We start from the raw sequence: 26,057 nt of genomic DNA, 5'->3' as shown, positions 1-26,057 counted from the left end.
ACCCAATTCATTTTATTTTTTAAAATGCTCTACATTCTACTTTTTTTTGGGGGGGGGGGGGGGATAAACTTTACAATTCCATAGCTCGTTAGGTGATAACATAGTTGTTTTTAAAAAACACCTAAGAGACATTTTGTCCACTTCAATTAATTTGCCAAAGAAAGATCACAACAAAATGCTCTCTGTTATCCTATACAGTGTTTCCCCTACCATTATACAAGCGGGGTGCCCCACCCCATCAACAGAACTGAGCACCCCACCTACCAAATCGAACTGGAACTTTGAGTAAGAATGATTAGCACTTCTGGATGTTTTATATCCTGCTTCTTGAATTAATGTTTTATATATCGTTTTATCTGCAGTGCATTTGATATCATTAGTAACCTAGGTTTCAAAATGTAATTTTCCTGACTTACATTTTTAATAAAGACTTAAGAATTTTCTTAATTAACTGAATGTTTTTAAAATATTAACTTTTTTGATAAATTCATGGAGTATATCAAGAAAATTGATACATTTTTCCCTTAAACTAAAAAGAATGCTCAGAAATCTGAGCAAACTGTTGGGAAAATTTGTCATTGAGTTTTCCTCATGAAGAGTCAGACAATTAGGGTAAAGCATAAAGTGTAAAAACCACAACTATAACGCAAAACACCCATTATGCTTTACTTTGGGCTCTTCTATTTCATTTATGGCATGAAGACTGAAGAATGTGGACATGCATGCACTCGCACAACATTGATACATTTTAATTTCTGAGGTCTTCTAAGTCAAATGCAGCTGGATCCAATGAAAAACCATGAACAGATGATTGATGGTGTAACAGCAAGGGACAGAGACATAAGACGGAGAAAATAAGAGGAGGAGAAAGACTGGTAAAGATGGGGGTGGGGACTGGGGAAAAAAAAAACATGACGATAGTAACCATAGAAATAGATTTTCTCCCCCAATCTGAGCTCCCATCCTTCTTCCTATCTAATCTGCTAACGCTTCTTCTTCCTTTTCTGTTAGTGCTGCTGCTGTTTTGATCCGCAGTCTCCAGCATCATTAACCTGCTAGAGCGCTGGCATGGGGGCGCAGAAATGAAAGCCATGCCTGTGCATTATTATCTGAGGTTAAGAAGCCAAACACCATTAGGATAAATTACAGTCCCAAGCTGTAAGAGTAGGAAGCCCATTATGCTTTGCCGTAACAGAGGAGCCACAATACGAGCAGCAAGGGTGGGAGTGTGCCGGTGTGCGGGGTTCCGCTTCTCAGCAAACCTCATTGACACACTCAGACGCATACCAATCAGTGCTCACAGAAAGACAACGCAGGGTAACCTCTTCTGGTTTATTAATTTGATCTACCCACGCATCACGTGAACTATGTGTGATCCCAGAGCTCAGAACGGCACAAAAAACAGAAATGATAAAGAAACGAGCACCAGAGAAGGGGGATTCCTCCCATGCTGCTCGTCTGACACAGCATATGGTCAAACCAATTTAAGTGCTAACAGGAATAAGATGGACACAGACAAAATCAGCAGTCCAACTGTTCATCCAAAGCAACCTGAAACAACACTACCTGAAAATTGTTGCTGTTTCAATGGGGAGTCTTTTAGTATGAGATTTTTAACCAACAAAGGTGTCACAGAAGGGGCTGTGCAAGGGGTCTCTTTGCCGATTACAGACAGACAGTGGATTCCTTCTGAGAATAAGACCAGCAATAACAGGAAACAGGTGGCACTTACTCAGTTTTGGCCAGTGCTGTTAATGGTCTGCTGAAGAACCAGCCTAGAAAGGGCAGATCCTGGCCCTGAAAGCCCAGAGGCTGAGCTCCTCGTTGGGTTGCTGAGGCTGGCCAGGGGGCAGCCTGCTCCGGCTCCTCAAAATTAGAGGTGTCATCCTCAGCATGCAATGCAGGAACAAAAGGCGGAAGAACTGCGAGGGTAAAGAAGGGAATAAAAGAAGACAATGGGAAAAAAAATAGTTCAAAAAATAGAGAAATAAACGACAAGGAGAAAGGGAAGAGAAAGAAGGGGAGGAGGAGCGGAGCGGAGGGAGCCTAGAGTGCGGCAAGTCGCGCGTTGATGCACATGCTGCCTCCGTCCCTCCCTCCTCCTCTCTCTCTCTTTCATACACATGCTCGCTCACTCTCCCTCACTGCAGCAGAGCAAGCTAATCAGCTGGAGCCACAGCTGAAGCTAAAACCCCCATCTGTGTTGAACTGTCAGTAAACAATATGACACAAATGCACATGTTGTGTACCACATTTAATGTTCTTAAAAGTCATCAGATAAAACTGTAAAAAATAAATTAAAACATTTTTTTATTAAAAAAACGGCATAAATTTTAATTGTGTAATCCAATATAATCTGAAATCTCTGTTGAACTGATGTTTTGCTTAAAGCTCGTTGTTTAAAAAAAATCGTCATAGATAAGATTTCTGTAAACAGAAAACATGTCAGAGGAAAAGATGCTTGATAAATGCTTCTGAATAGGAGGGTTTAGTCATCTGAGGACACGAGCAGAATGATTCGGCAGAGCAAAACAAGGGCTCATCATCCCTGCAGATACAGTCGTGAATTATAATACAACGTCAGGATGCGGATCAAAAACGAGAGCGTGCTTCACTGAAAATGTCTAATAATTAAATTGTTGTGGATTTGTTTATCTAAAGCAGGTTAGCTGATGGAAGTCAAATTTAATGACAACAATGACGCAGAACAAACACACATGTATTTTTAAACATATGGAGTGTGCTGGGGGCGCCTGCATACAAAATTTGTGGTGCAGGTTTTGGGAATGAAATGAGTCTGCCTCATTTTTTGTTTCTTCCTCAGTCTAAAGAAAAAGTTGGCCTACTGCCAACGACACACAGAATCTCATTATTTACAGCTGAAAACACTGTAACACAATTGTTCTGCGCTGTGCACACACTTAATGCACATCATAAACAGTATTAATCTTTCACAACAAGCTATTACTCATCTGTCCAATAACACAGCTGCAACAGCCATATCACTATTTAAACCCATTTGAGGCTTTCTCCCCCCTTCAAACACAAGAGAATAGAAAGTCAGAGGAAGGGAATCCCTCACCTTGCCGTAAGTTCTTCCAGTCTATACTAGAGAAGAATGAGTGACAGCAGAGTCCCTGAAAACCCAGACGTTTGTTTGCTCCGCACAGCAAGCTCTGCACCAAGTCAACAAACTGCTTACTGGCACGTGGCTCCTCTGGAAACTTTAAATAACTCTGCAGGCAAACAAAACAGATACTACATAAATATAAATACTGATCAGGTTTTACTATATTGAACTTGCATATTTGATTCTAGTCGAGTACCGGGGTAGGAAATGCATTTATTTTGTCGGTTTTCTTTTTGTTTTGTTTTTTAAGACCGGATGCAATCACTGATCAATACCTGGAAGTTGAGAATATTGTGAATCGTCTTGGTAGAAGTGCCACCAGAAAAAGGTGACTTGGAATAAATAATTTCATAAGCGATGACCCCAAGGGACCACCAGTCGCACTCGATCCCATAAGAGCTGTGAGGACCCCCATTTATAGCGGTCAGGACCTCAGGAGAGAGAAAGTCTTGGGTCCCGACAGGTACAGTGGCAACAGCCACCTGGAAACATTTTTTTTTTTAAAAAGACACTTCAGTTTAAACACTGTCAAGGCCACTGAAGTTAACAAAGGGCCAAACTCTGTATTCCACTCACTGTTTTGTTTGCAGTCAGTTTTGCAGCTGATCCAAAATCAGCTAGCTTAATGTGGCCGGTCCGATCGATGAGAATGTTCTCAGGTTTTACATCTCTGAAAAGTGGATAGTTTACAAGACATCTGATACTGCTTTTAGAAAGCCCCGAGTACAATTCAGCAGCATTCATTTGTGAAACAATGATTATACACTACATGCCATCATACTCTGAAGTCAAATCCAATTTTGTGACTAAAGTACTTGAAAGTAAAAAAAAAATAGCTACTCAGACCATCTACTTACACTGTCTTCTTCAAGATAAACACTCTGACAGTGAGAGAGTGGATTTAATAGTCCGTCTCCTACCTGTGGACGTAACCCAGCTGGTGGACAGCATGAATGGCCTCTACCAACTCAGCCAAATAAAATTGAGCAACTGACTCATCAAACTGGTCCTCATATCGGTTCAGCAGAGACATGAGGTCACCGCCTGGCAAGTACTCCATTGCCTGAAGACACACACAGATACACAAATATAGTCAAAAAGAAAGGAAAACTGCCAGAAAGCAAAACAAAAACAAAGACCAGTGTTACAAATGAATATGAAAGAATGTGTTTGAATTTTACTGATCAGCAATAAGAAGATACAGACTTTTATTAAAGCAAATACGTCTGTATTCAGGGTGTAGAGCTCAGATCAAAGATTTATTTAAATCCATCTACTTTGGTAGTGATTTTCTATATAGATTCAGTTATGTAACAATCTGGATACTATTACTGATTCATCTGTGATACTGCAGTCAAAGCATTGCTAAAAATACACCAGGAATAACTGCAAAATCCCTGTGAGGCTTTTAAGCCTCTGATCAAAACAAAAACCATTTCAGTGAAGTAGACGAGCCACAACTGAAATTTTATTCAAAACATTATTTTTAAGCTTCAAAAAGACAAAGTAGCTGCAGTCACGTTGACCATCGTTTTCTGCTCTCTGTGTCTTGAGAAGAAGGAGCCCGGGCAAGTTAATTGAAGCTCTGTGGTTGCCTCCACACAGCCATAACAGGCGAGAGCCCCTGGTGCATGAATGGTCTGCAAGTCTGAATGAACGGGAGCATTCTCTAGTGTTACCTAGCAACAAGGAGACTGGGTGCCTCTATGACACACGGGTAAAGATGGATGCTTTGTATTTTCCTCCATGCTCAGTTTGTGAGGAGGGTGAGAAAGAGGGGGAGTGTAAAGAGAAAGAAAAAAGGAGATGAGACAGACATGCAGGGATATAAAGGAAGATATACAAGTGGCTAGAAAGAATGTCAAACAGTCCTAAACTATTTAAGGCTTTGCAGAAAATGCCTTTTCTTCAACTTTAGCTAGCTTAGGTCATCGAAAAAGATACTGTGAGGTTAACAGTCCGCAGTAATTACCGGTACACTATAAGTTTGGTTTTAAAAAATTAAAAAGCAATGATTTGGGGCAAAAGATCGGACTATTGAGAGTATAATGTTATTATTGCGGGAGGACAATTTTGTTTCTTTACATTAAACTTCAAATGATTTGTGTGCTAAATAAACATTAAAGAGAAAAATCCATGAAATGTTTTTAGTAACGGAAAAGCCAGAAGAGGTCGTTTAGCTTAGCTCGTAGCTTAGCTTCTTTTAACAATCCAAAAACGTGATTTTGGACGATTAAAATGGATTTTAAAGAGAAAAAAGAAAGGGAGGAGTCACTGGAGTTGAGCCTTTTGTCATCCGGTGTCTTCAGTAGAGAGACACGAAGAAACGATAAAGCCGATAAATGAAAATGAGGTCAATAATTTTCATTTATCATGAGATTAATTGATTTATTGTTTATTGCGACAGGCCTATGCATGGACTAAGATACCTACAGCCTACACAAAGAGTAAGATTTGTCTTGTGCTCTAACATACAAAGTGACATGGCTGAATACATGTATAAATGTACCATAGCAAAAAATAAATAAATAAAAAAAAGAACATGACTATTAGACTTTCTAAGAGCATTTTGAAGCAAGACATGAAGAAGTGAGTGGCGCTCAAAGGTTATTGCACACAGTTCTGTATTTTCACAATGAGGACTGAGAAAAGTCCAGTGCATTTAGTAGTAGGAAGGACTGTTGGATTTCGCTGAGAGTCAAATATAACAAACATTTAGTAGTATCACTAGCAAAAAATGTGAATGAGAAAAATAGCAGGTAAATGGACTGTACTTATATAGCGCTTTTCCATCTTATCAAAATACACAGAGCTCTTGAACACAATCTGTGTCCTCATTTACCCATTCATACAGCACTCTACTACATCTCTACAAAGAATAATCAGCGCTTTATCACATTCATACACCGATGGGACACACATCGGAGGCAATGAGGGCTTCAGTGTCTTGCCAAGGGACACTTCAGCATATGGAATTGAACCCCCAACTCTTGCAATGAAGGACAACTGCTCTAAACACTCAGCCACAGCCGCCCAAAATAACAAAACAGCTTTGATACTTGGTATGTGGTTAGATTTATCTAGCAGGTGCTTTGCTCTTGGTGATTAAGCTGATCATTGTGACATTAACCAAGAAGGATTAGTGAGTGTGTCAAAAAGTGATCTGCTCAAACCTTCTATCATTATTGTAAAGACACAAAAATTAATAGCAAAAAGGTTTTTGGCCAGAGGAAGTGTAGGAGGATTATTTTAGCTGTTAAAAATGATTTCCAAGTGTTGTAGTGGTGCTGATTCAATCATTATATTGAGCAGTGTTAGCAGTACAACTGCAGGATGTGATATGAATGATCGATGACCCTTGAGATCAGCTGCTTTGTTGGATTAACAAGGCATTACAACACAGGAAGCAGATTTATAAACACTTTTGGGAAGTCATGGAAGAAGCAGGTTAGGTGCATTTAAAACAAAGAATATCTGGGTTTGGAATAAGTTCGAGTAGTTTTGAAAAATGCTGCAAATGAACAAGATCGGAGGTGGTGAAAAATCAGGGTTGATTTAAGAAGCAAACATTAAGAATGAAGACAAAGTCCAAGACCATTATGCTGAACGTGGCCCAGTTTTAAATGAGAAAACTGTGCCAGTAGGGTCTGTGAGCACACCCCATGCTGAGCTCCACAGGTAAAATAATTTATTTCAGTGAATAAAAATGAATATTGCCTAAGAAACATAGAAACTGCAGCTCTTTTCATTTTCTAACAACTTTAGGCTACTGTGACAAATTATAAACGCTCTCCAAGTTGTCAGCATTGCATTAATGTCTTCCGAGTATTTGTGTGCGTGAAGTGATAAGTCCAACAATTGATTGGGTTTTATTATTTAAATTCCAATTACACAATGTCTTACAATAACAATGGCTGAGTGATGTAATTTTTGAGTGCATTCTAAATTGTAACAGGAAATTACTTTAAGCCATTACTTAAACACTTCAGTCTTACCAGGTAGACGTTATCTTTATCCTGGAAAGAATATAAAAGCTGTGGAATCCAGGGACTACTGTTCAGTGACAGGATCTTCTGTTCCTCCTCATGAAAAACCACCTGCAAAAAAATAAAAAAAGACAACATTTGTATATGTACATGTAATGCAGACAATCCAAGGGCCTACAAATCAGGGGATGGATACAAAAGGCTTTTCATAGACCTACAGGGAAACATCTCCAGTTCTGTTAAATCCATCATTGTGAAATAGAAGGAATAAGGGACATGTGTAAATCTACCGAGAGCTGGCGGTCCTCACAAACTGAGTGGCCACGTAAAAAGAAGAAGAGTAGAGATAGACCACCATGACACCTGGGAACACTGAAGGTTCAGCAGATGAGTTGGAAGAGCTTGTCATACAACAGCTGTTGCTGAAAGTTCACCAGTTTAAACTTTAGGACAGAGTGGCAAAGAGAAAGACTGTTGAAGAAAACTCAATATTTATTGACTAGACCCTGAAATATCTAGGCAAACTGTGGTCAAGACTTCATAGGAGTTTCTTCAACAGAGGAGTTTTAAAAGGTTTCATCCATTCCGTTTATTCCGAAGTTGGATCACGGGGGCAGCAGCTTGAGCAGGGAGGTCCAGACATCTCTTTCCACAGCCACCTCTTCTGGGAGGACCCCAAGGCGTAACCGAGAGACATAGTCTCTCCAGCGTGTCCTGGGTCTTCTCTGGGGTTTCCTCATGCCTGAAGCACCTCCCTAGGGAGGCGTCCAGGGAGCATCCTTACCAGATGCCCAAACCACCTCAACTGGCTCCTCTCGACGTGAAGGAGCAGCAGTTCTACTCTGAGTCTCTCCCAGATAACTGAACTTCTCACCCTATCTCTAAGGGAGAGTCCAGCTACCCTGTGGAGGAAACTCCTTTCAACCACCTGTATCCACGATCTCATTCTTTCTGTCACTACCCAGAGTTCATGACCATAAGTGAGGGTAGGTACGTAGACTGACCGGTAAACAGAGCTTTCAGCTCTCTCTTCACCACAACAGACCGGTACGGAGTCCGCAATACTGCACCAATCCGTCTGTCAATCTCACGCTCTATTCTTCCCTCACTCGTGAACATTTTAAAAGGTCAATAAATAAAAATGTACATCTGCAGTTCAGCTACCAGCTGTGTGTATTCAGTTTTTTCTCCTATACCTGCAATGCAGGCAGTGTGTTCTACTTTAGCAAACAAAAGCAATGCAGACAGTACATGAATTAACATTGAAATAATTTTTGTTAAAGTCCATTTTTTATTGGATTCTGTATTGAAATTTTTCCAAAATATATGTCAGATATTTAGATATTGGATGGCCACTAATCCAAAAAAATGAACTTTTGATCTACAAACTCAATGACCTCTTTTTACAGCCTTGCTTCATGTTGCTTACTTTGTCAGTAAAATACCATTTAAATAAATCAAAGTGGTGGCATGAACAAAACATCACTTGCTCATTCAAACTGAGCAATTTGTTGCTCATTTCACATCTCTTCCTGTCATTGCTCATGTACTATTCTGCCTGAGGTCTGTTCTATTAGTCATATGCTGAAAAGCACAATTGTGAACGGCAAAAATATCCCGATATGATTTTAGTTTATTCAGCCCCACAGTGCTCTCCTGTGGGCCTTTTAAAGATTACAACTATTGAACACTGTGTGTGTTAATAAAGGTTAACAAGGCCTGCAAGGACAGCATCCTGATTGTGATAAAATGTAATAAAATATTACTTCTAGATTTTACCATTCTGTTGAGGTATTTTGTTAGCCAAATAAAATTGAGGAAGCTTACATTTTCTTGGGTGCGTAACACCGTCTTGTTCATGACTTTAAGTGCACACACGTCTCCGGTGGCTTTCTCTCGGACCACTTGGACTTCAGCAAAGCGGCCGCGACCCACCACAGCGCATAGCTCAAAGTCCTGCGGCCCTGGCTGCAGGGCCCGCAGCTCTGAGACCACTTCAGAATCTGTGCAACAAAAAACAGGTTTTCAGACAATACGTTCATTTACAGGTACACATGCAGAATAAATGGGCATTCAAAAGTTAATATGACTACTATTAAATGATTTTTATTTGTAAGTTCTTAATTTTTGATTTGGTAATATGGATTTGAGTTGATTTTTATGATGTGGTCAATTAAAATGTGCATATTGCGTAACAAACAAAATACATAACAAATTACTACTAACATTTCCTAAATGGTCTACTGGTTACATGAATATACAGAGCTGTGTGGAAATAATGAGTCATCACTTATTTATGTCCATTTTGCTTTGAAGAACTATTATTATATTAAAAATAATTGCGATCAATAGTTCTCAAGGCTCTCTGAAGGTTTTTATAAAATTTTACCGTGGACTTTGGCACCTTTGTTTTTCTGATTTTCACTCAAGTACCCGAACATGTTCACAGGAATGTTTTGGGTTGTGTGTGAACCTATTGAACCAAGATTCAGATCTGAAAACAATCCTAAACTTGTAAGACTAATAAATGTGTCGACATATCACATACGGTAGTTAAACAACCCAAAGACAACAAATTTCTCAGGTCCTGTGTGAAGTCATCGCAGGATTTTATTGTTATAGATTAGATTATAGATTAGAAACAATCCACTTAATTGGGCTAAATTGGACACTTTTAAAAAGTTGGCACTTCCTTACTTTATATGCGAATGTTTCTGTTCAGTGCCCTGAGAAAACTTCTGTCGTGACTTGGTGCTATATAAATAAACCAAATTGAACGGAAATTGAATTATCCATATTTGTACACATACAGTACTTAATTACAAAGTAGGAAAATATAGATGCAGCAGCAGCTGCCACAACCTGCTTGCTTTAGCCCATAATTTTGTATTTTTTTAAGAATGCCCTTCTATTCTAATACAAGTTTTTCTAAGGTTTGTTAGATGTACATTCATTCAAGTTAATCAGTTATTGTTACATTTTGGTAAATTAAAAATATATACTGACAAAAAAAAAATACTAACACTAGTAATAATAACTAGAAGCACTCGGAGCACAAAGAAATCCTGATTCAAGTCATCACCAAAAATTAATCAGTTGTTCTTTGTGAAAACCTCTTTTCCTTAAAATGTCATGGAAATCCATTCATAACTTTTTGAGTAATCTTGGGCGCAGACAGACAAACCAACTACTGAAAACGTAACCTCCTTGGTAATAAACTGGCGTAAAACAGCCAGATATACTAAACGCACGACTAACACTAGATGCACGATGGCTCAGTGATGAGCACATTCGCCTCACAGCAAGAAGGTCCAGGGTTCAATCCCCGCCGGTTGGACCTGGGGTTTTTCTGTGTGGAGTTTACATGTTCTTCGCATGCTTGCATGGGTTTTCTCCAGCTACTCCCGTTTCCTCCCACAGACCAAAAACATGCATGTTAGGCCCAGGCCTCCCTTGCAAAAGAGATCTCAGTGGGATTGACCTGGTTAAATAAAAGGTTAATAAATAAAAAAGCCTGGCACAGAAAAACTTCGCATTCTAGTCAAAAACCTGTCCATGTGATCTATCATGGTCAAGAGGACTGGAAAGAAAAGAAAATCTTCAGAATGCCTGGAGAAATGTTGATCTTTGTTTTTTTTAAATTACAAAAAAAAGGTCTGGCTGTGGTTTAAAAACTCCTACACACGGCAGACTAAAAACTTTCCCACACGAGTAAAAAAGTGATGCTTACATTTCTTGACAAACTTGGCTACGTGATGTATCTTCATGAGCTCCGGGGAGGTGCACTCTTGGTAGAGCTGCAGAAGAGCCTCCAGAAACTCCTCCCGTCCAACAGAGCATCCTCCTCCCTGCTGCCCACACAGGCTCACTCTCCCCTGGAGACAATAAGCACAAACACAGGAAAGGGAAGTCAACTCTGCGGTCACTGCAGCGAGTTTCAACCGTTTTTAGAGGCTGGAACAACCCGGCTCACGCGCATACTGACGTATGAGAACATGCTAGCTTTACCTGAAACACCTGGTTGAGTCTCAAGCTTCGGGCGGTGATGGGGTCGCCGGAGGAACCGAGTGTTTTCAGGCTTCCCTGACTCATATATTTGAATTTCAGCATGGTTTCCGAAGCGCAGATAACCTGAGCGATTGTCACAGTTGGCGTTAACATACACGAAGCATCGAGACAGAAATATTAGTCACGAACGGAGCAGTCACCCAGTGTCAACAGCTATTCTTTTAGCGTGAGCTAACGGCAACTTAACGTCTGTTCCCTAACTTTATTAACAAAGCAAAACGAAACAACCGACATTATCTTCCAGTATGAATGTAAAAGTAAAACAATGCGATATGACAATACTCACCAGACTGCCATGCAGATGTTAATAGAGTTTTACATGGGTTAAAGTCAAAATGTACAAGAGCACACTGTTATCTTCTGCTGGCCACTGGTCAACTTTCAAATTTTGCGCGTTTCCCGCCCACCTCGCGAGCCTGGTGAATGAACGCGGTATTTCATTGGTTGAGCTGCTTCTAAATGGGCGGGTCTATGTGCAATTTTTAACCAATCACTGCAGGGTAAGCACAGGCGGAAACGCTTCTTCTGAGAGGTTATTTTCTCATAAAGACATAAAGATTACATTTTGTGACGTTATTATAACAACATTATTAGAGTTGAAAACAAAACGAAAAAGATTATCCACTAACTTAAGCAACACTAAAATTTTAACTTTCAGTTTTGCGTTTTTAAATTAGCATTTCCAAATTTGTTTTCATACAAAGAGCCTTTTTACCTGTTAAGGCGCGTGTGTACACGTTTGTATTTTTAATACATATTAGGGCATTGCATTGACCTTTATTTATTTTTGTAGCCTAACTCTAAACCCAAGCATTTTCAGTTCATACCCAACTTTAAGCTAAACTTAATCCACAATTTAGACCTAAGTCTAACCCAAAAATGAAGTTCCTCAGTATTGGGACCAGGCTTTGGTCTAAGGACTACTGGTCTTTATGTGATTACAGTATATCGGAAAAGAAAAAGGTCTTTAAAAGGTGACCAACCACACACACACATATTGTTTATGCTGTTTTAGCTTGCGCACCTAATTTAAAGACTTATCCAAGTCTGTTAGTGATTCATGCAAAATAAACATGCAACAACTTGCACAAAGCCAACATCAGGGCCAAAACCTTTATTTCCAACAGAGATACATGTTTCAAGATGGTCAGTTTCCAAAACTATAGTCAGAAAGCTTTCCTTGATGAGGAGCCAAATTGACCAGGATTTTTTAGAGATGTGCTATTAGGGTTGGGGTTGAGTTTGGGACTTTGGAGTGGGTTTAGGATTTGGGTTGGGGTTGGGTGGTGCTGGGGCAGGGGCAGGGCCGGGGGCTGGAACTGGTGCAGGGTCAACATAGCACCCTCTTTTGTGCCACTGCATGTCCCGCACACGTCGGACGGACTGGATCTGAGGTGCAGTGGCTCCCCAAGCGTTCCAGTGCTTGAAGTCTCCATGTTCAAAAACGTACTGGCGTCCTCTGTAGCCTGGATACATGTATCCCACCCACCTTTAAAGTGAAAAGAAGCAGTTTTAGAGCCATAGTTACAAAAGCATTTGTATCAGTTAGGCACGTTAAATTCTCTTTCACTAGAAGACTCAATGGCTCCATTGCGTTTGGGTTCAGTTTTTATATACCGGAAACGATTACAATATTTATAAATGAGAAGGTGCATCTTACGTTCCAGAGATAGCCTTTGCGCTGGCCACACGATCCTGGAAACCATGAGCCCACAGACTGGGGACATCATCGTCGACAATCTCCATCTTTCTCCCTTCAAAGCCTGCATTCTCAAACAGGTGCAACTTGTGATCTGCGCTGTCCTAAAGAGATCAGAAGCACGTGCCTTTCACCAAAATTTACAAGCGCTAATGTGACACTTAGAAATGCCAAGTCAATAAACAATGTCCTAATGGTTGCTGACCACTTTCAGAGGCCTGAAGGAGGTTAAGGTGTAGCTACTCTGGCAGTTGGTCCATGTGCTCCAGCGGGGATACTCTCCTTTCTCAAGCACAAACTGCTCTCCAGCAAATCCTGGACGCTCGAATCCCACCCATCTGACGACACACAGACATTTCATTACAATTAAATCTGCACATATGTTCAAAGGAATAAAAAAAACCACAGGAAATTCAAGGGGAAACGAGATTCACTCACGGTCCCGACTCAACAATGACTGAGCCAACTTTTTGTATCTTCTCCAGCGCATCTTTGCATTCACCAGACAGCTCCACCTTTTTTCCACGAAAGTTCTCAAACTCAAATACGGCCAACTGCAAGACAAGAGCAGGTAGAGAGGCATGACCCTTCTCAAATCCAACAATCGTTTCGGTTTTTCATTCCATCTTTTGAGTTGGTGTCTTTACTAAATCAACAGCAAAATGTATCATCTCGTTCAGTCTTGTACCTTATATGTGGCACCAGCTCCTCCCTGGCCCTTCCCTACAGGCAGCTGGTCTGGGCTTCCTTGCTGTTCTGTCATGTTTTCTCTACAAACACAGCATTTAACAGATAAATGGTAAAAACACACCTTTGATTTCAACATCTTTTGTAAAGTTTAAACACAAAGTAACTTATAAATTATCGAAGTAAACAAAATTGCACATAAACAACAGAGTTGCAACTTTGAGAGCATTTTTTTTTACATTAAAACGTGTGAACCTATAATCCTGATCTTTTTGTTACCTGAAAGACTTGTGCTTTCCTGCACCCCAAAGACACCACGTTCGTCGTCCTTCCTCTGTCTTGTCTCGGTCTGTTTTTTGGTTTTTCTTTTGTTTTGTTGCTTTTGCCTGTCTCAGTGTGAGGGTGTGTGGTTGTGGAGGCCTGGCGAGCGGTTAGTGGATGCCAGTGGGGGTATTTATGGTTTATTTATGGCCACAGCAGCAAAAAGCCTGTTGATGCAGCAAGTCTGTCGCACCCATTGTGTCCGTCACACTGCTTCTCAATAGGTTTGCCCTCTGTCCCTGGCACGCTGGCAAGCACTACACAGCTCTGCCCACACTGCCATCCTGGTCATGATCCTTTGGTGGCACACGCACTGACTGCCAGCCAAGAGAATGGACAAGAATCAGTCTCACTCAGCACTTTTTGACCAGTTCAGTTATCTTCCTCTCTGACTCAGTGTTTTGTCTTTTCCCCACTTATGTCTTCAACAAAAATGTTTCATTTGAATTAATGACATCACATTTTATCATGTGCATACATTGTGTTTAATCTGCCTTAGCGCATCCATCCATTATCTTTACCCGCTTCTTCCTTTTTGGGTCATGGGGGTCACTGGTGCCCATGTCACTGTGTGAGGGGCGGGGGACACCCTGGACAGGTCTCAAGTCCATCACAGAGCCACATAGAGACAAACAGCCATTCACTCTCTCACTCACACCTAGGGACAATTTAGAGTTACCAATCAGCCTAACATGCATGTTTTTGGTCTGTGGGAGGAAACCGGAGTACCTGGAGGAAACCCACACATGCACAGAGAGAACATGCAAACTCCATTCAGAAAGGCTCCTGGACCGGGATTTGAACCAGGGTAACCTGCTCACTGAGAGGCAGCAGCTGTACCATTTGCACCACCGTGCTGCACAGAACATATGAATACATCGCCCAAATATCTGAAACATAATTTTTTACAGTCCTACAGAACAGTCCACAGACAATACTGTACTGTACTCGAGCAATGTATTGATGTGCAGTAGTGAGAGTAGATTTTTTTTTACCTGTTCTCATTTCAGAAAGTCCAGATGATGGATGCTAAATGTACCTGCTCTTTGACCAGCCTCCCTCATTGTTAGACCATGGTTGAACATGTTCAACCAAAGTGGTTCGGATCTCAGATTATGGTCCTGGACCTTCCTCGTCATCATTCTCCCTGTCCTAGTCCTCTCGCTCCTTTGGCTCTGCCTCTGTTTCCAATATTGGCATCCATTCCTACAAAACTGAAGATCTCACCTGTTGCCACTTCGTGCTAAAGCTCTGACAGCTAATTGTAAAACTGTGTGATGGGTGTTTGCCTATGTGATGAGTCGGTGTGCATAGTAGGGCAATTCATTTTAGAATTTTGAACAACCGTGTGTTCCTTGTGAAAACAAGAGATTTCTTCATGAAATTTGAGCCCAATGCAGACAATTGTTCAGAGTTTTGAAAAGTGTTTAAGAACTACAACTTGAGTGTCAAGCAGGAATTCTGCTTGTAGTTTAGCAGAATTGGTTCCACTTTCTATAAACGCTGTTATTCTTTAATCCACCTTTCCCACCATGTTAGGAGATTAGGCATCTATGGTAGCACCTTTAAAAAATATATTATACTTTCAGTTCTCATCTACCTACCACCACTGTTTTTGTAAATTGCTCACAGCTAATAGCCATTTTCATTCATGTCCTCATTTACAATTTTTTTTTCTTCTTTCCTGTCATCCAAACAAATCATTTCATGAGTTAATTGATCTAAAACTCCAGCTACTGAACAGGCAACTCCAATTCTCAAATACAGGCTCCATCTATACCACTTTGGATAAAGTTTCTCTTCCTCACGTCCACAGCTCTCCATATGTTGCTATCTATATCTAGATCTATTTAATCTCCCAAGCTATCTACGATGATCTCGAGAGCGAGTCATTTGGTCACGTTTGTTATGTTTGGTTTTCCCATGTAAAGAACACACTTCAGCTTCATTTCATTAAAAAAGAGTTTTAATAAAATTCCCTCCATTTCCATTAAAAACAGTAGGATGATCTTAAATGATCACATAATCCATGACATTCATTTATTCAGCATTATAAAGGCACGTAGAATAATCTTGAGTTGGTTAAAGCATTTTCCAGGTTTGAGAAAAAATACACACATTTCCTTAAGTGACAGACTACCATGAATGTTATAACAAGCTACTGTGTTAATAATGTTAATAAAACCCCTTTTATCTGAGTCTGGCAACGCTTTAACAACAATAACTATAACTCCCTGGACTGTTAATAAGTTCTGTACATGATATATAGCTCAGTTGCACTGAACAGGTAAAATGTTGTCATAGTTTTGTTTTAAAGTGCTTTAGGCTTTTTTCATTTTTGGATACATAATATAAAAAACAAACTAAACACATGCAAGGTATATACCTTCTGTTCCATATTTCTTTACATGTGTATGGTTGCGGATTGATCCTCACTAAATCGGAAAGCCTTTTAAAAATCAAAACAAGATCTTAAGAATGAAGCTAAAAGGAGATTAAGAAGTTTAAGATTGGGACAATCTGTTTGGTTTAGGATTAAAGATTAGATAAAGCAATATATTAATTGTGACAACTGCATAAAGACAAACATGTAAATACCCTGTTGAAGAAGGTTTCAGAGTCATCAGTCCCTTTCTGATGGTCTTGTACATTCAAGCAGTAACAGGGCTTTTCTGTAAAGTACGTTTCACCCTCCAGACCACTTTAATAAACATCTACTTGGCTTTAAACACATTACAGTGACTGTGCACATCCTTGGCACCATTTTTCATTTAAAAGATATAAACAGTCTTTATTGCCACCATGTCCAGGAGGAGAATCTGTTCTCCACGGGGTCTAAGGAAAGGCCCAAAACTCCGTCTCTCAAGGTGCAAGATGGAGCGGCCATGTTGAAGCTGAGACGAGCTGGCTGAGACGAGCTGGCTGAAACTGAGCGACGGCACTCCTGAAGGAAACAGAAGATAAAACCAGATCAAAAGCAAGATTTATTTGACATGACTGATTATTGATTTTTTTTTTTAATTTATGTTTATCTTTATTTTTCCAAGTATACCTCAAAATGCTGAAGCTTAGTGAAGAGCCTACATAGGCACTGATGTAAATGTGCAGTTTTGATCAAAATAAGATAAAATGTTGTTAAGATTTACTTGTTTATAGGTTTGCTATTAATGTCTTGTTTTCTGTTGAAGCATGGCGTGTTGCAATAAACTAGAGGATTTAATTTTTTCTAATAAAGCCGTCTCCACCTAGGCCTGTCTTTCTGAAGACACTGGATGACGAAAAGCTCAACTCTGGTGCTCTTCAATGACCCCTTTTCTCTTTAAAATCCATTTTAACTCTCCAAAATTGTGTTTTTGGATCGTTAAAAGCAGCTAAGATGAGAAGCTAAGCTACAAGCTAAGCTAACAGGCCGATCTCGGGAAAAAAAAACAACCTCCGTCTTGTCGAAGCTCCAAAATTCACGGTTGAAACCCGTGCCCTCGTGTAAAACGTTTATCTCTGCAAAAAGAAGCTGAGAACTTGTTTACTGATTTTTTATTAAAAGCTTTGTGTGAAAAGTGCTATGCTAAAGAGCTCGAACCACACCGAGCGTCCGCCATTTTGAGAACCAAAGAGAGACAGCCCATGTCACGTCATGGGGCCTCCCTCCCATTTTTCTAAAAGAGACACGCTGCTCACTCCCTCACTATCCATCCTTCGGTTCAAACAGTCTTATACTGACAACCAGTGGTTGTAAACAGGTACTACATGCAAAACAAACTAACATTTCTCCTTAAATTTGACAATAATTACTAATTATTGTCACATTTCAAACAATATTATCGTTTATCGCAATAATTTCTTGAGACAATTAATCGCCCAGCAAAATTTGTTATCGTGACAGGCCTATCTCCACCACAGTGTAAGCTACACACCTTCAATCTGTCTATCTCCATTCATATCTGTCAATCAATGGCTGATCAGGTAAATCCTGAAAAGCTCCACAAATCTTATAAAATCCACAGGATGCCGATCGTATTTAAATAAAACCAAGACTGTTCTATTTTAGTGATATTTAAACTCTTAATGATGTTTTTAATGAGCCAAAAAACTGTCATTGACAAACACAATGATTAGAAAATCTTGTAGAAATATTGTACATGTTAAAAATATGGTTTAAACTAAACTAAAGAACGTTGTTTGGACTACAAAATGTGGGGAAAGGGGCTCACAATGAGGAAAGATGCTGTTGTTGATGAGGCACAAACAGAGCTGTCGTAAAAATCTGCATCTAAAGATACTTTGATTTTGTTTGGGGTTTTTTGTACCAAAGACACCACAACATAATTGACCACGTAAATAAACATGTTAGTCTTTTTTTTTTTAAGAAACAAAGTTACTCACTTGTGTCTGGCTAAGTTTTACCACCATGCTGAGTCATACGCTGCTTAGACTTCAGCTCTTTGAGCCACGCTGGAGAGGAGACGGCACTGATGGACACAGAGTACATGTTTTATTTACTCTCTCCACGCACATTTACACATTTTTTAACATATTTTTATAAAGTTTCCAGTCATAGTATGCGCGTACCCTCCGTCCTTGCTGCCTATGGGTGGTAGAACCCGTGTAGCTCCTGCGAAACTGTACAGTCGAGGAGATTGCAAAAGCTGTGAGGGAGAAGGTGCAACTTCTCCACTTGGATTTTCTTCCTCTTCTGTTCCTTTGTCCTCTTCTACTGCAGGTCCTCCTCCGCATGTTTTCTTCTTTATCTCAGCCTTTAACATCAAACACATTTTACTGCATTCAAGAGGCGTCTACGTTATATTCATGCCGCAAAAATGCGCTTAAGCCCTGGGAGAACTTACGAGTAGGGCCGCAGGGCTCAAACCAGGAAACACAGAAACTTTCTGAGCGGAGGGAGTGGAATTAATTGGTTTGGGCTGTTTCTCCTCAGAAGCTGACTCCTTTTGTGTCTTTTCTTCGCCTGCAAACAAAGTTAGTAGATCAGTGAAACATGCAGAAAACCAACACTCTAAATATCATTTTGTTCTTTAGCTGAAAGAATGTACGAAACGTATTAACCTGTGGGGGGATTGACGCTCCAGTCCAGTCCGTCTGTCTGACCTGACACTGCACGGAACGAGCGTGATGGACGCGATCGAGTTCGCCTCCGACTCAGCTGTGCTTTAGATCTCTGTGAGCTGGTATCAAGGAGAGGAGTGGAGATCTGTTGTAGGGCACACAAAATGGAGCATTAACACAACGTACCCCCACAAAAACTCATTCGCATGAACATACTGCATTGTCTAAACCAGGGGTGCTCACATTATTTCAGCATGCGAGCTACCGGTACTTTTAAAATGACCAAGTCAAAGTGATCTATTTACTATAAGACCCTGTTTACACAAGAACAACCTGTGGAAATGTTGGTGTTTTTTCAATGTTTACTGGGGGTAATAAACAAAACATGAGCATGTTTACATGAAAAACGCTGTAGTCCATGTCAGTCAGGTTGCCAGATAAGAAATTATGAACAAAAGCACCCTGGCTTTAAAATGATAGTATTTCGACCTAAACTGTCATGTGCTGAGTAAAGATATTCTAAGATGATGTGTGTGTTGTGTTTGTTGATCATGTGCACAGAAAAACAGGGGGTAAATAAGATATTTTAAATTTATCTGGCAACCCTGGCGCTCCGCTGCATCCATCGAGCATGCAACGTCTGCATGATCACAGTTACCGTCCAAACAGGTGAATACACTAACTTCTCTTTGTAACTGGATTTATTAGTTTTGCTCCTACATGCTGAATAAAGGGTGAGTAGCACACAAAACACTCTGCTCTCTGCCATTCATTATAACTGTTGTTAGTGCAGAAAAACTTTTGACTGCAGCTGCCTGTAGTGCGCATATGCATCTTCACACGCAGAGAATTTCATGGGGGGGATAAATATGGATAAATATAAATATTTTCCCTGAAAATCTCCATTTTGAGACCTGGTTTGAGAGAATGAGGGCTGCGACTGGCTGCCCTGTAGGTCAAGCAAGTAACAAATGTCATAGTGAGGAGTGACGTGAGGTTGACATATATTTTTTTTAATCCCGTGCGATCTACCCTCAATGCCTTTATGATCGACTGGTAGATCGCAATCAATGTATTGGGCACCCTTGGTCTAAACTAAATTCACTGTTTAGGTTGTAGTAAATAAGAATCAGATGCGCTTTATAAAAGGTGAAGATTAAGAAACAATCACAAACCTCAGGGAATGCAGGGAAATCTGCCTCTTTGTGAGACTCAGTGGCATCAACACCATCAGAGGGGACATCAGGGACGAGCTGTGGACTGGAAACAAAAAAACATGTTTAGTACTGGGTGTGGAAAAGAAAAGTTACTGCTAAAAAAATAATCTTAGTTCATATTTCACCAAGCTACTCTTTTAAGGCTTGTGGTGTGTTCAATTAACCACAAGGGGGCACACTGACGTAAACTCTTGGAAAATACAACAGTACAGTTTGATGTCCAAGTACTCATGAAAACATAAAACAAACAAACAAAAATAAACATTTTGATCATGCATGCATCACTGATTGCACTGAACCTGCTGCTCCTCCTGGCTTTGTTCTGTAAGCCTTTATTTCAGGTGTATCTTCCAGTATGATCATTTGGATGAGTACCGGTAGGTAAATGAACACACAAGGTTGATACCTAAACTTGTGAACTCCTGTCTTTATTCGTCAAAACAAATAAAAAAATAAAAAAACTGAAGCCAGTAAGATATACTCCAGATAAATAAGGTTTTATTTATTGACCTAATGTGAGAACTGTTTCCCTACCTGTCAGTTCCAGATGTTTTCTCACAGATGTCGTTGGGTGGATGTGACTCTTCTTCTGACAGAGCATCCGTGAGTTTCTCCTCATCACTTGTGAAGTAAGTGTTAACCTGCGTCTGCGAGTAGAGCACAAATTAAACGGAGAAAAGTAAAAACAAACACAAGAAGCAGCGATGAATCAATATAACGATGTTTGTAACTAGTCTGCCTTTAATTTTCTAAGATTCAACTTTGCTCTGTAAACTACAATGTCAGGATTTTAAACTGGAGCTGAGTCAGGAGGGGTGGAGTTGTGTGTGTTTGTGTGTGTGTGCGTGAAGGGGGGACTGTGAACTGAGCCAACATCCCTGAACTGCAGAGGAAGGAAAGACTGAGGACCGGCCAAGCATACGTCTTTTAATGAGCCGGTCACAGACACTGGGCTGTCCCCATTAAACACCGGGCGCGTGGGTGTGCTCGCACATGCACGAGTTTACACACCTGTGTGCACAAACACAGTCATGATGTCACGCCCACATGCTGGAATGCACAGATGCGTGCACTCAAACACAACGTGGCAGAGGCTAACAAATTCACTTCATGACAAACCAGCCCCGCACTTCCTCGAAAACATTCCTCTGAGCTCACTCCACTTTTTGTTTTCAAGGGACTCATCCCACTCATGCTTCTGCCTGATAGTGTCACCTGGAAACGTGATAACACTCCAGTAAACATCAGCGCCCTTCTTCTTCATGGGGCGGTTTATTGCTCGGAGCCCACAGGGAGGCTTCATTTGCACAAAGCCTGTTATCTGGCAGCATAGCAGCATGAATGAATGGGCTTCTGGTGATTTTCCTATAACCACATGGTGCGTTCAGAGGCAGAAAACAAAGTCCACCACAGCAGACACTGTTTCACTGCAACACGTTTAGCCAGGAACTAACGGACCATTATAAAAGTTAGTAAAGTAAACCTGTGAATATGTTTAACAAGCGCTGAAATCGTCCAATAGTTTAAATAAATTATATTAAGCACGTTTAAAAATAAAAAAAAATTAAAAAGCAAAACCAAGTGGTCATTCCAAGACCGTAACCATCACATATTACCGTATTTTCCACCGTATAAGTCACATCAGTCCAAATATGTTAAAGTGGGAAAAAACATAAATAAGTCGCTTCACCGTATAAGTCGCATCTATTATGTGTCACCGCTGACAATCGGGAAACGTGGGCCGGTGTTGTGCTAAAAATCGCTTGGATGCCAAATGGCGACCACAGGAGCATGCACGGAGGACTTTAACAAGAATTTAACAAGATTAACACTTAAAAACAACTATTTGTTTGTTCAAAATGATAGCAAAGGTGTGTCTTAGTTGAGCTTTTGCTTAATAAATGCACTTTGATGGTCAAATCAGCTGCATTTCAGAAATTGATTTGCGGAAACTGGAGCGTGCAGAGGAAGGACTCGCTGCGCATTTCTTTGAAATTTAACAAGATAACCACCTAAAAACAATTATTTGTTTGCTCGAAATTATAGTCAAAGTGTGTCTCAGTTTAACTTTTCCTTAATAAATGCACTTCAATGGTCAAATTAGTTGCATCTTGTCGGGGCGACGCAGCGAAATGAAGCTGATTTGATGGTTGCTCCAGGCGAGCTGGACGAAGGCGTCAGTTTATGGCAAGCCGATCGTGTCATTAATAGCCACTTTTACCTATTGCATGACACAACAGCATGCCATACTACTTAAGTGCCATCTAGCGGCTGAAAATGGTAGTGTTCAATATTTTCAGTCAGAATGAATGAAAATGTTCATACCTCAGCCAAAAATTGGTTTATAGATATGGAAAGAAAATCCATAAATACGTCGTTTCGGTGGCATGCAAATTATCCAAGAAGGTGCAAGTTATAAGCCAGAAAATACGGTAAGTAAAAGGAAGTCTATGTATTTACTAGCAACAACAAAAGTACTGGTAATATAGAATCCTCTTTATTTTCAACCCTAAAAATCTAAAATTGCAGATAAAGCAACACATTTTAAAAGAGTTTACATCAGGGTATTCATCATCATTTATGAAATTCTAGTAAATCCCACAGATTTAATTTGAATGACAGCATGACAGGATTGCTTTTTAATTTTCAAGTGAATGTCTGACTTGTGCAAAAGAATCCCCCGCCTCAGAAAAACTGCAAATTACTTTTACATATAGTGTAGTAGAACTATTTTTGAATGTGAGCTGCAGAGTATTTTGTGGGCTTCAGCTGAACATATTTTAGGAGAAATAAATCTAGTAAATATTGTGTAACTTCCACAATGTTTTGGTGCTTTGATTGTAGCATATTTGTTGTCTGTTTGGGCCTCAGTCAACTCATGAGGCAAATATCAGCACCTTATGCAGCAAAGTTCTCAGACTTTATTACATAAATTCACTGTCTTATGAAAAGATAATGCAAAAAGTAAAACATGTTAGCATTAAGCTAAAAGAAGGATTTGCAAAGCAATGGAAAACTGCATTTGGACTTAGGGTGAGCAGTGTAGCATCCTTATCTAATTTATAAAAGAAATCACAGCATCTTTCAGAGCAAGCGTTGCTTGACAGCCTGTTTGAGGTTTACAGCTAAGTTTGGTTGCTGATTTGTTAATGCTTGATTGGCAAACGTAAATAAAGGCGTTAAACCAGATAGATTTGTTGTAAAACACTTTCAGTTGATTTTTTCTGTGACAGAAAGCTTAAAGCAGATTTAGCAAGCTTGGTCTAAACAAAGAAATATTGTCTTTTTATAGTAAGCCTGCTGCTTTTAAACCAACGCTTGTGATAACAAATGTTCCTCCTGGTTAACAACAGACATAAATATGGGGGATAATATTTTCTCTCTTTTTGTAGCATTCATTCTTATAACAAGTTATGAAACCTAGCATTAACAGTAAAATAAATGTTTTGTTGTATATTTTTCATAACAGGAGGACACACAGCAGGAATGTGAGATTCTATGCTACCTTTAAATTTTAGTAAGGACGCACCATTCTGCACTGGTATGTTCAATAACAGTGCAGAAACTAACAAGAAAAAATTAAATGAACTCATTAAACGAGTGCAAAAGAAACACTTTTGTCACTTTACAGCTAAATATTATGGGAACCTTTTAAATAAAAGTTCCGTACAAGTAGCATATATTTTACAATTCATTTTATTTGCGTCATTGCTATTATACAAACGCCGTTAGAGCTGATTTTATTTAAAAAGGCACAGAGCCCAAACTGCCTCCAGATTCCTGAGATCTTTTACGAGGACAAGAACTGCTCGACAAGTGCAGACATATAACCGTCATGAGTTTAAAGCTACCTGTGTGTGTGACAGTGTGTGAAGGTGGCGTATGGTTGAGCGTGTTGAGGCAACGTCTGCTTTTCTTGAGGTTCACCTGCTTCAAAGTATTTGTCACTGTCAAAGGGAATGTGCAAAAAGCTCGTCTGACGTTTAGATAAGAAAATATACTTGAGACGATCTGAGATTTCTGTTGGAGGACAAGTGCCAATGAAACATCAGTTCAAATCTACAGTGCATCCAGAAAGTATTCAGGCGCTTCACTTTTTCCACTTTTTGTTGTTACAGCCTTATTCCAAATTGTATTAGTCTCCTCAAAATTACAATTACAGCCTCAAGACTTTTTGAATATGATGCCACAAGTTCATCATCTTTACATCTCCAGAGATGTTCAATCTGATTCAAGTCTGGACTCTGGCTTGGTCCCTCCAGGACATTCACAGAGTGATCCTGAAGCCCCTCCTTTGAGATCTTGGCCCCTCCAGGACATTCACAGAGTGGTCCTGAAGCCCCTCCTTTGAGATCTTGGCCACTCCAGGACATTCAGAGTGGTCCTGAAGCCCCTCCTTTGAGATCTTGGCCTCTCCAGGACATTCAGAGTGATCCTGAAGCCCCTCCTTTGAGATCTTGGCCCCTCTAGGACAGTCACAGAGTGGTCTTGAAGCCCCTCCTTTGAGATCTTGGCCCCTCCAGGACATTCAGAGTGGTTCTGAAGCCCCTCCTTTGAGATCTTGGCCCCTCCAGGACATTCACAGAGTGGTCCTGAAGCCCCTCCTTTGAGATCTTGGCCATGTGCTTTGTGTTGCTGTCCTGCTGAAAAATGAACCAGTCTGAGGTCATGAAAGCTCTGGAGCAGGTTTTCATCCAGGATGTCTCTGTACATTGCTGCAGTCATCTTTCCCTCTATCCTAACTAGTCTGCCAGTGCCTGCTGCTGAAAAACATCCCCATAGCATGATGCTGCCACCACCATGCTTCGCTGTAGGGATGGTACTGTTCTGGTGATGAGCGGTGCCTGGTTTCCTCCAAACATGACGTCTGGTATTCACACCACAGAGTTCAATCTTTGTCTCATCAGACCAAAGAATTTTGTTTCTCGTGGTCTGAGAGTCCTTCAGGCAGGTTCCTTTTGTCAAACTCCAGATGTGCTGCCATGTGATTTTTATTAAGAAGTGCCTTTCATCTGGACACTCTGCCATACAGCCTGACTGGTGGATTTCTGTAGAGATGGTTGTCCTTCTGGAAGGTTCTCCTCTCTCCACAGAGGAACGCTGGAGCTCTGACAGAGTAACTATCAGGTTCTTGGTCACCTCCCTGACTAAGTCCCTTCTCCCTCAGTCGCTCAGTTGAGACGGCCGGCCAGCTCTAGAAGAGTCCTGGTGGTTCCAAACTTCTTCCATGATGGAGGCCACTGCTCACTGGGACCTTGAGAGCAGAAGAAATGTTTCTGTATCCTTCCCCAGATCTGTGCCTCAACACAATCCTGACTCAGAGGTCTACAGACACTTCCTTTGACTTCATGCTTGGTGTTTGTGCTCTGACGTGCACTGTCAGCTGTGGGACCTTCTATAGACAGGTGTGTCTTTCCAAATCAAGTCCAGTCAACTGAATTTACCACAGGTGGACTCCATTTAAGTTCTAGAAACATCTCATGGATGATCACTGGAAGCAGATTGCATCTGAGCTCAATCTGGATGTGACTTCTTTTTTTTTTTTTATATAAATTTGTAAAATATCTCAAAAAATATTTTGATTGTCATAATGGGGTATTATGTGTAGAATTTTGAGGAAAGAGATTAATTTAATGCAATTTGGAATAAGGCTGTAACGTAACAAAATGTGGAAAAAGTGAAGAGCTGTGAATACTTTCAGAATGCACTGTATTTATAACGATCATCAACGAATGCATTGAGCCCGCTCGAGCAATGGGCACTGACAGAATGACACAGTCCTGGAAAGAGAAGTCAGCTAAGCGTGAGCAGCACAAAGCAGCTGGAGATACCAAAGGCAAATGTAACCCAGTCAATTTTGGTGCTTGTATTTCCTCAGTTTTATGCCA

General features: G+C 40.4%; 3 protein-coding genes across 3 annotated transcripts in view; all 3 read right to left on the bottom strand.

The window, feature by feature from the left end:
- cita (citron rho-interacting serine/threonine kinase a) overlaps nt 1-11,226 on the bottom strand; it is a 38,725-nt gene extending 27,499 nt beyond the window's left edge. Inside the window, exons 1-9 of the mRNA XM_037679204.1 lie at nt 11,125-11,226; nt 10,847-10,991; nt 8,944-9,119; nt 7,126-7,227; nt 4,051-4,193; nt 3,707-3,800; nt 3,406-3,612; nt 3,083-3,236; nt 1,733-1,922 (exon numbers count right to left, since the gene is read on the bottom strand). Coding sequence (XP_037535132.1) covers nt 1,733-1,922; nt 3,083-3,236; nt 3,406-3,612; nt 3,707-3,800; nt 4,051-4,193; nt 7,126-7,227; nt 8,944-9,119; nt 10,847-10,991; nt 11,125-11,226 — 1,313 coding nt within the window. The remainder of the gene's footprint in view (nt 1-1,732; nt 1,923-3,082; nt 3,237-3,405; nt 3,613-3,706; nt 3,801-4,050; nt 4,194-7,125; nt 7,228-8,943; nt 9,120-10,846; nt 10,992-11,124) is intronic.
- A 1,182-nt stretch (nt 11,227-12,408) lies between these two features.
- On the bottom strand, nt 12,409-14,955 carry LOC119412127 (beta-crystallin B3-like). Its single transcript, XM_037679103.1, is given in 8 exon segments — nt 12,409-12,673; nt 12,845-12,987; nt 13,089-13,221; nt 13,322-13,437; nt 13,572-13,653; nt 13,850-13,978; nt 13,980-14,175; nt 14,931-14,955. Coding segments are annotated over 8 exon segments (1,089 nt in total).
- A 918-nt stretch (nt 14,956-15,873) lies between these two features.
- The window catches only part of LOC119411682 (trichohyalin), a 21,395-nt gene continuing 11,211 nt past the window's right edge, over nt 15,874-26,057 (bottom strand). The window contains exons 5-11 of the mRNA XM_037678591.1: nt 20,704-20,816; nt 20,128-20,212; nt 18,953-19,097; nt 18,736-18,854; nt 18,461-18,645; nt 18,275-18,360; nt 15,874-16,835 (exon numbers count right to left, since the gene is read on the bottom strand). Coding sequence (XP_037534519.1) covers nt 18,285-18,360; nt 18,461-18,645; nt 18,736-18,854; nt 18,953-19,097; nt 20,128-20,212; nt 20,704-20,816 — 723 coding nt within the window. The 3' untranslated portion in view covers nt 15,874-16,835; nt 18,275-18,284. The remainder of the gene's footprint in view (nt 16,836-18,274; nt 18,361-18,460; nt 18,646-18,735; nt 18,855-18,952; nt 19,098-20,127; nt 20,213-20,703; nt 20,817-26,057) is intronic.

The sequence above is a fragment of the Nematolebias whitei genome, chromosome 7 (assembly GCF_014905685.2).
Source record: "Nematolebias whitei isolate Nwh7 chromosome 7, NemWhi1, whole genome shotgun sequence".
Classification (NCBI taxonomy): Eukaryota; Metazoa; Chordata; class Actinopteri; order Cyprinodontiformes; family Rivulidae; genus Nematolebias; species Nematolebias whitei.
Note: the sequence above shows the minus strand (reverse complement) of the source record. Positions and strands in the feature narration are given on the sequence as shown.